This window comes from Nematolebias whitei, chromosome 10 (genome assembly GCF_014905685.2).
Source record: "Nematolebias whitei isolate Nwh7 chromosome 10, NemWhi1, whole genome shotgun sequence".
Lineage (NCBI taxonomy): Eukaryota > Metazoa > Chordata > Actinopteri > Cyprinodontiformes > Rivulidae > Nematolebias > Nematolebias whitei.
Window position 1 is genome coordinate 16593612 of NC_056507.1, and position 10215 is coordinate 16603826.

Consider the following 10215-nt stretch of genomic DNA (forward strand, 5'->3'; position numbering starts at 1 on the left):
TAGTACTCAACACGGGCAGCATGGTGGCACAACTGGTAGAGCTGCTGCTTCTTGTTCAAATCCCGGTCCAGGGGCCTTTCTGGGTGGAGATTGCATGTTCTCTCCGTGCATGTGTGGGTTTTCTCCGGGTAATCCATTTTCCTTCCACCGACCAAAAACATGTATGTTAGGCTGATTGGTAACTAAATTGTCCTTAGGTGTGAGTGAGAGAGTGAATGGTTGTTTGTCTCATTTGTCTCTATGTGTCCCTGTGATGGACTTGCGACCTGTCCAAGGTGTACCCCACCTCTCACACAGTGATTGCTGGACATGGGCACCGGCAACCCCCGTGACCCAAAATGGAAGAAGTGGGTAAAGAAAATGGATGGATGGAAGGATGGTTCTCAACACAGTGTGACTTATACTTATGATTTAGATGGAGTGCAGTGAGCCTGAAGAGTAGTTCCTACATCTGAATATACTGGATTACACACACCCTGCCTAACCTAGCTAAAGTTCACAGCCTGCTTTTTTAAAAGACTCAATAGAAAGTCAAGTCTGCTTTTTGATGTGTGTTACCGGTTGTTTTTTTGTAATGGCTGCCTGTTAAAAACACAGCTCGGGGACTTTTTGACTGCCTTCTCACTAATGCACCATTAAACTCCTCATTTTCTTATTTATTTTGCTCCCTAGGCTCAGTTAAATTAATGTGTGCTTAATGCCAGTGCACTGCTTTGTATTCCACTGTTTTTCTTATGTAATAAATGAGTTCCAATAGAAAAGCAATGAGAAGGATTTTTCATTTTAACAAAGTCTTTAAGGACAATTTGTGATGGCTACTTTCTATTTTCAATTTAAAAGTATTAACTGTTAGTATTTAGCTATTTTTAAATCATCCTTTAAAAAAATACAAAATGAATTCCTAAAACACTGAAATGACAATTTATTATTTAGAATACAGCGTTTTGATGGATTCAAGTTGAGTTTATATAAATATATACGTTCTATGAGGCAACTGGTCACTCATATGTTTTCTTTAAAATGTTAAAATTTCATTCTAACACAGTCTATGCATGGTGCCTCTGGCCTTGAAATCTGTTTGCTCCCAGGTGGGGAATCATGCATCAGCAGATGATTCCATTTTTTTCATGCTTTGATAAGACTATATGGAAATAAGACAAATACTAAAGACAAAAGCAGGAAACAGAACATTGGCTCAGATGTCAGTGTGAAGAAAAAATACAAATAGGCTTGATATGCTTACCTGTTCGGAGTATAATTGAGGTGAGTTTATATCACTACTGTGGGAATTGACTGATAAAGGTTTTTTCACATTAAGTCAATTTCTTCTGCCTCAGTTTTCAAAGCAGCAGTTAAATGTAGCAAATCCATCCATCCATCATCCATTCATCCATAATCCATCCATCCATTATCTTTACCTGCTTCTTCCTTTTCAGGTCACGGAGTTCACTGGTGCCCATCCAGCCATCACTGTGTGAGAGGTGGGGGAAACTCTGGACAGGCCCAAGTCCATCACAGGGACACACAGAGACAAACAACAATTCACTGCATGCTTTTGGTCTGTGGGAGGAAACCGGAGTACCAAAACCCCATGCACAGAGAGATCATGCCATGTCCAACCAGAAGGGTCCCCGGCTGGGATTTGATGCAGCGACCTTCTCACTGAGAGACATCTCTACCAGCTGAGCCAGCGTGCTGCTTAAATGTAGTGAATATGAACATCATTTACAGTATGCTGAAATAGCTTCATTATGCTTAAGTTTCATTTGCACATTGCAATTTAAACTTGACAACTTTTCAAAGCCTAATATTTTGTGCCCTGTACCTTTTTTATTTATTTTTTTAGATGTGCAATTAATGAATGTAATTTGAATTTAGCGAAAACATATTTTAATCACAATGCATACATTTGCAGTAAGTCTTAACTGACTTACCACTATGAACTCATAAAAGCCATCTGGATAGTTTTTTTTCTGAAAATGATCATCTGACAGACATTTAGGTTTAATAATAATTTACATTGTATCTAATATAATAAACAGGAAGAACACTAACTTCATATGCACTGAAAACGTGAACTGACATGCACTCAAAAGTTACAAAAAAACAAAACAAGGAATCACAAATAAGATGTTGGTGGACTGCTGAGTCTTGACCTGAAGAGCCGTCTCTTGAATCGTGCCATGCGTCTGTGGAGAGGTTGTTTACTTTTCACATTTGTAGAGGTGTGAACACTCCTTGATGCACTGGACTGCACACATCACACTGCTCAGAACATGTTCAGGTGTTCTGTCCTAAGTTGAACCAGCTCCTGTCCGAGGCTTTTCTTTAGCTTGAAATGCACTGGGATATTGTGTTTGGAGAATATCCTTCTGACTTTTACAGATTCTTCAGCATCAAATGGGGTGAATATGCTTTGGCACTTGTAGTTTTATTTTTTTTCTTCCCTGCTCAGTTCAGTGGGGTGTTTTCAAGATTTGCAACCAGACTTGACAGATGCATCTTCTGGTTTATAGAGCTTTTTTGATGAACTTGTGTTTCTTATCCTTCTTTTCTGTTGTAGTAGTGACTGTTAACACGTACAGAAATACTGGACACTACATGGAACCCTAGAGGTTTCACCATGATAATAAGCAGGGAGTAGTGCAGCTGAAAGCCCCATATCCCTTGTGAGAAGGCTCTGATCCCAAAATACGACACGGCAGCTCCCATAAACTGGATCTGCTGGCTTCAGTTCTCAAAAACTAGAAAATGAGAAAACTTTTGGATTTGCATTTCCTCATAAGCATGGATGGGCTTATCTCATTGTCTTATCACGTTTATGATGTAAAGTTTGTGTTTTACTATGTGGTGAGAGGTAGCATGAAATACATTTTAGTATGAATGATTTATGCATTATCCTGTATGGAGTATTTAGGCCTGATAAATCTTTGTGTTTATGCTTTTTAATACATCCCTCTAACAAATTCCTGCCAATATTGTTTTTGCAGATACAATAGAACTGAAGAAATAAGTGAGCAGAGAATAAAACCAATGCTGTTACAAATTTCTTCTCTGTGAAATTGTTTTGTAAAAGATGAAAAAAAATAATAATAATCAGACAGTACAAAGAAAAAACAACAATAGTTTATTTAACATATTTTGTGTATGAACTACAAATTCTGGTCTCTATAATCAATCTTCATATTTTTTAAAGGTCATGAAAGAATGCTTACATGAAAATCAATCTCCTATTCTGATACAGCATGTTTCTCTAGTTTCACTTTTTGAACAGGTTGTTGGCACATGAAAAATCAAAATAAATAAAAAAGTTTTTTGTTTTTTTTCAAAATGTATTTTATATTAAACTACCACTAGAATAGCATTCCCTCTCCAAAAAAAAAGAAAAAGAAACAAAAAATGGATAAAGGAATACCGACTATAAAATATTTAAATATCTTACACACATGAGACAGCTTGATTAAAATGCAACAAATTTAACAATGACATTTTTTTTATAATGTTTTTGTCTATTTAAATTTATAAAGAGGTGATGGTCACAGTATTTAACATAAAACTGATAAAACTGTATAAAATCTTGACCCATGTTGCATAAATGGGAACATAAATTTTGAAAAAAATGAATCACACACAGGCCAATCTATGGTTTACAAATGTGCCAAACCCCACAAATGTAAAATAAATGACATAAATCCAGAAGGTGGAAAGAAATATGCACAATTTGAGGTAATCCATTATTTATCCAATATTATAATCAGTCTGGGGTAATGTTGGACCTTAATTAAAGCAGGTATTCCTACATGTGTTGTGCACTGCATGTTTGAAACAGAATGACTCAAGTCCTGCGTTTTATTGTTTACATAGAAAACTTTCTTTATCATCAAAAATACACCACACTGTGCGTCTCTATGATGAACATAAAATATCAACCTCCTTTTTTTGTCTGAAATGGTATTAGAGCTCCCATTCATAAGTTCTGCCAAAACTCCCAGAATATATCAGAATAAAAAAAAAAAAAAACAGCATATATTAATGTTATTTTTTTAAAAGGACAGTATGTGAATATGTCCTTGTCCTGCTTTTGCGCAATTTATTAAGACTGTTTTCAAATGAATCGGTGTTTGTTTTGCCACACAAAATGCAGAAGTTATTGCTAGGTCAGAGAAAATATATGTTTTGATTTATTTACCCTGTTTATTTTATAATAATTTTAGTCAGTGTAGATACTGAAATTGTATTATGTTTCTTTGCTTGGTGATCAAATTATGTAATTCCACCTGTTTATTTTTTTACTGCAAAGACTTTCTCTTAAAGTTAAAAGTGTAGTTTGAAGGTACCTTTTAACAAATTTCATGTGTTCAAAAGGATATGATGTTGATGTGGTTTGTACTTTATTTAGTGAGATTGAATTTCTGATAAATTAAATTAAATATTAAAGAAATATTATTTTTTTAGTACAATTTTGACTCACTAAAAATAAGATTGTAGGAATTCTTGCATAGACCTGCAGATACAATATTTCAGCTTGTAACCTTAACAACTTTAAGACAGAAACTAACTAAATTTATGATTTTCAGTAAACTATGTGACTGAAACAAGGCATGCACATAGATATACTGAATTTAAACTTCATCACGCACAAATGACAGTTGGATGTTTTTGTTTTGCCAAATTATTTTGTGAAGAATTTTGAATAATAAAAAAAAATAAACAATAGCACCAATTAAATTCTCTACAATCTGAAGCAGATTTGTGTGTGTGTTTAGTCATTTTTGATACTTAAAAAGGAATACTGTCTTGAACGCTCAATGTCAAATGTGTTTGAAGGTAAAAGATTTCATGTTAGTGGAATATGCTGTAAATCTGCTGTTGTTATGTTCCTCCGGTGTGATTTTAAAGAAGCATGGCAGTGGCATGACCATAATAGAAATTTTACCGTTGAGCAGAAACAGTACTTACTTGTTAGAAGTAAACCTAGGACCATCTGCCAAATGTCTGCCTAACCACTGCATTTATGATGCTTGGCACCATTTTTCACAGTGGGAACTCTGAAATGATTTCCAAGATATGGACGCCTGCAGAGCTTAGTCCATCTAAAACCCACGGGCGCATCAATTAAAATGTAAATTGTGTTGTCGCTAAAGGAGAGTGTGAGAGACAGGTGCAACTCAAACATCTGCTTGATCTCTGATCCCACACGTTCTGCCTGAGTGTAAAGCCTCTTGTAGCATAAGCCTTGCCACTCAGGGCCAAGTCCTATGGCTGGAAGGGCAGGGAGTGAATCTGAGGCTGCCAAACATCCCCATCTGCAAAATGTGGCACACGTGTGACAAGCAATGTGCTCAGACAGATGTATAAAGGGTTTAAGCATTTGTTTATTTTTTATATATTTTTTAGCTCATCACTCCTATTTTGACAGCACTCCTGCAGTAATACGAAAAAAAAAGTAACAAATCCCAGCATGAAAAAGTTGGCATCTAAGCAATCAACCTAATTTGCAACATTACACAGCACCACACGGTACAGTAAATGTGAGTTCAGAAGACTTTGGAGCAAATTCAAGGAAACTACTTTTGCCAGAATAAAAAAATAAATAAAACATCCATCAACACAGCCATAAATCTTACCTAGTCCAATTACATCAATGCTTTTAAAGTATATACTGATGCTGTTTATATTTTCAGATCTCCAGTAGTAGGCAAATTATTGTTTTGTTTATTTTCATAACAAAATGATGAGTCCTCTGAGAAACCAAGGACTATCATCAGGATGATCTTGAAATTTGAAATTAATTTATATTTTGCTTTGGCAATAGGCATACAATACAGGTCAATAAAATGTATTTTATCTAAAAAATCTTGTAAGGACAGTCCATTTCAGCAACAGTCAAAAGCAGGACGTATTTCAATTTTTTATTTTTATTTTTTCCCAAATCCTTGGCCTATTAAAGACAGAGTGAGTGCCTAATGTATGTGACAGTTATAATTATTCAGCAGATTATGGTTAAATTTTATCACTGACACTTTCGTACTGTTAGGTGTTTAATTCAATCACAATTCCAATCATTTCATCCACAGCTGGGGGAAAAAAATATATATATACTGTATATGTTACAGTGAGTGAAGTTAGGTTACTTTTCCTGATTCAAGTTCAGCCATTAAACTTAAAGAAAAACTACAGGAAAAAAAGGATAATTTGCATTCTTTCCTAGATGTCTTCTAGAAGAACTCAAAAGCATGTTTGTTAAACAATCCTGTGACATGAGAAAAATAAAATAAAATGTGAATAGATTGATAAAAATAATTGCATTTTTTCTTGATCAAACCACATTTTTTCTTAAATAAATAACTTTTGTTTTGTAAAGACACTTTTTGAAACAGTAGACATATTCTAATTTTCAAAGTTTTTGAGATAACATCATCAGTCTGTGATTTGCAAATTGCAAGTCTTTTCCTCCATGTTTGAGCTACAGTTCTCATGAGTCAGTACTGTCCTCTCAGTAATGCCTCTATGTAATGCCAACAGTTTTACGATGTCTCAAAAAGGTTTCAGATTTGGGTCTCTTGTACATTGTCTTTTGAGGTTGCCCGAATTAACAAAGGTTCGTGCGCTGAGCTGTGTATGGAATTGATAGTAGAGGCATGGTTGTAAGCACTCTTATAGGTGTTATAATGGTTGAGGTGCTCATGCTCAAGAGGTGGCAGAGTCAGGTGACCCTCCATTCCTGGGCCTCCAGCGACACAGTCCTCGTCCACATTGATGATCTCAATAGTGCGTGTGGGTGCATGGTGGTTCTGCTGGTGGTGTTGCTTGCGCATCTTGTAGAAGATTATCAGCATGACAGCTGCCATAAGTGTGATTGCAACAAAGCAGCCAATGATGATCTTGGTTGTCTTCATTACCTCATCCAAGCCATTTAGTGAGCCCTCAGTGACAGGGATTGTGTAGGTCTTCTCGGTGGCTCGGGTGGAAATTGGGGTTCTAAATGTAGTGGTTGTAGTAGAGGTGGGTGCAAGAGTTTCCCATGTACCAGCAGAGGGTGTGGGTCCCGCCTTCTGTTGAACAGCGGTGGTGAAGCCTTCATTATGTGGTGTTTCTATTGTCTCCACTGTCACTGTGGTAAAGTAGCTGAAACTGCTGTTCTCTGTTGAAGACACATTGAGTGTGGCAGATGCTGTTGTGTTACCTGCAGAATTACTGACCATGCATGTATATGTGCCCATGTCCTGCATGGTAACATTGGTGAAGTTCAATGTACCATCATTTAGCACAGAGATTCTGACCTTGTATGCACCATGTGTCATGATGGAACCATTAGGTGTAATCCAGCTTACTGAGGTCAAGGAGCTGGCTCTGCATTTCAACTCTGCAGCACTTCCCTCTGTCACATTTAGGTCAGCAGGAGGCTCCACAATAACAGGAGCATAACAATGAAAGTAATTCTGGTCTAGCTCACCAATGTACCGTCCTTTATAGTGTGAAGGTGAGCTGCAGCGGGCACAGCAGCTGGTGTTTGCTGGTACCATCTCCTTTAGCCACCAGCTGAGCCAGAGGATGTCACAGTTGCAATTCCATGGATTGTGATGCAAGTGCACCCTCTCCAGGTGATGTAAAGGAGTGAAAAGATCATGGGGCAAAAGGGTAAGGTTGTTGTGGGCTAAATTGAGCTCCACAAGGGATTGCAGGTCATCAAATGAGTTCCGTTCAATGGTCTGGATTTGAGCATGCATCATCCATAATTTTTGTAAGTGGATAAGCCCTTTAAATGAACCAGGTCGAATAGTAGACAACTGGTTTCCAGACATCTCAAGTTCATCAAGCTTTACCAGAGGAGTCAGATTGGGAATTTCCTTTAGATTGCACATTCCCAAATTTAAGTATCGTAGATTGCTGAGTCCTTCAAAGGCTCCTTCTGAAATGTAGGAGAGTCGTTTGAGCTCCCCAAGGTCCAATCTTCGTAATGAGGGAACTCTGTTGAAAGCATAAGATGGAATGCTCTCTACTGGGTTATTCCTAAGCCAAAGTTCTTTTAGTTTGGAAAGGTATTCAAATGCACCATTTGGGATGGTGGTGAGTCGATTATCAAAAAGCTCCAAAGTATTGAGACTGGCCAGTCCATTGAAGGCCCCAAGTTCAATTTTCCGTATATGATTTTTGCTCAGTTGCAGAATCTCCAAATGTCTTAGGTGCTTGAAGCTGTCCACCTTAATAACCTGAATAAGATTTTCTTGCAAATTCAGGTAGCGTGTGTTGGTAGAGATGCCATCAGGTACTTCGCGCAAGCCTCTGCGGGTGCAGATGACTTTACTGAACTGGTTGCTACAGGAGCAAACCGATGGACACGTCTGAGCACGCACCAGTCCTGCCACCACCAGCAGCTGCAAGGCAAGGAGCAATACAAAGAAGGGGTCGGACAAGGCCCGGTTCCACCTAGGACCTCGCATCATCTGCTGCTGCTGAGAGGAGGTCATCTTGTTGAACATTCATAATTCATTGACGTGTCTTTCACTCTTTAAAGAGGATTTGGGCCCACTGCAAAAAACAAATGATAGAAAAGAGAGGGGGAAAAAGTCATTAAAAACAGTAGATTATCAAAGTTTAATGCTTATTTGAGATTACCATGAGTAGTTATAGTAGCAGACAAAATTAAAATTTCTCAAAGTTCACCAGATTTAAGGATTTTATTTTCATATTATTCTGTAGACATAAAAGTCTTTTTTTCCAAACAAAATGAAAGAAGGTATATATATATATATATATATATATATATATATATATATATATATATAAAACACACATATACCCTCCCACAAATTTGTAGCAATGATGGAGTGGCTAAGTTTACTGCCCTTGCACTCTCAATCCCAGTCATATAAACAATTTCACAAGAAAGCTTCTGGTATTTGTGTTGCATCTCTGCGGGAGAAGGAAAGAAGGGAGGAAAAGCAGTCTTACCAGCTGTGCAGTGTGATTTATATTTGAGAGTAGTGGGGTATAAATTATGTGGAACTCTGCCATGCAGTAGTTTCTCAATCAAGTCAAAATTTCTAGAAGCATCTGATTACAAGACATACTGTTCTGTAGGTCGTCACAAAAGTCTATGTGGCAGGAATACCAAAATTGAAATTCATTGTGTGATTGAAAAACTGTTTATGATATATGCAATATATATATATTTTTAAATCAAGTTAAAATTGTATACTTGGGGTTTGCCACATGAACAATGTTAGAAGTTAATAAAGCATGATTTCAACATGAATGTTTGACTGATTCACATAATTAATTGATCTATAAATCCATTAAATTTATTCAGCCAATTCTATTGTTATTTATCACAGTCATTGTTTCATTGTAAATGCAAGTTAAAAAACAAAACAAAACAAAAAAAACCCATATATTTAAATAAATAGCAAGAGCAGCAAGAAAAAATAAGCCAATTATAAATAAATAAATGATAAACTAGGCAGGGGATTTTTGGTTAAAGCCTTACAGTTTAACTTCACTGTTAAAGTTAACTGTTGAAGTTAACTTAACTGTTGAAGTAAGGGGTGTGGGTGTGTGTGTGGGTGATAATCAGCTTTGATAGTAGTTTAAATTCAACCTCTATAATCAGACATATTGTATTTTAATTTGACTGGATTAAGGGTTCATACTTTGTGCTGTACCTTTTTGTTGTTAAAGTAATTACTCTCATTTATTTATTTGAGGAGCTTTAGATCAGTGGTCTGATCACTGGTTTAAATAAATGTGAGTGTGGAAATTCTTCACAATTACCTAGTAAATTGTATTCATTTTAAAAATTGTATTTGGTGGTTTACAGGCTCTATTGCCTGATGTACGAATGGAATGGTGAGAAGTGAATCACATTGCCAACACATATAAAAGAAGAAAAAATGAGAGGGTCTAAGCTACATGACCGGAATGAACTTATGAGTGGGAGAAAACTGGAGCAAGAATAAAAAATACAAACAGTGTGACCATGAGGAGAAAAAAGTATTGCACTACAAAGCAGATGTTACAACAGAACAGAACTTCTGTTGTCAGATGTTAAAACATACGGTATAATGTCAGGGAGAAATGCTGGTCTAATGCAGTACGGTGGAAATTTGTTGGGAAAAAAATAAATAAAACAAACCTTAATGAAATGAGGTCATCACAAACCAGTATTTCTATCTATCTATCTATCTATCTATCTATCTATCTATCTATCTATCT

The 10215-nt window shown here is 36.5% G+C and overlaps 1 protein-coding gene across 1 annotated transcript in view; it reads right to left on the bottom strand.

Moving 5' to 3' along the window:
- Window positions 1-6548: 6548 nt before the first annotated feature.
- The window catches only part of lrrc4ca (leucine rich repeat containing 4C, genome duplicate a), a 79327-nt gene continuing 75660 nt past the window's right edge, over window positions 6549-10215 (bottom strand). Inside the window, exon 3 of the mRNA XM_037683401.1 lies at window positions 6549-8532. Within this exon, the coding sequence (XP_037539329.1) occupies window positions 6549-8483 (1935 nt within the window). The 5' untranslated portion in view covers window positions 8484-8532. The remainder of the gene's footprint in view (window positions 8533-10215) is intronic.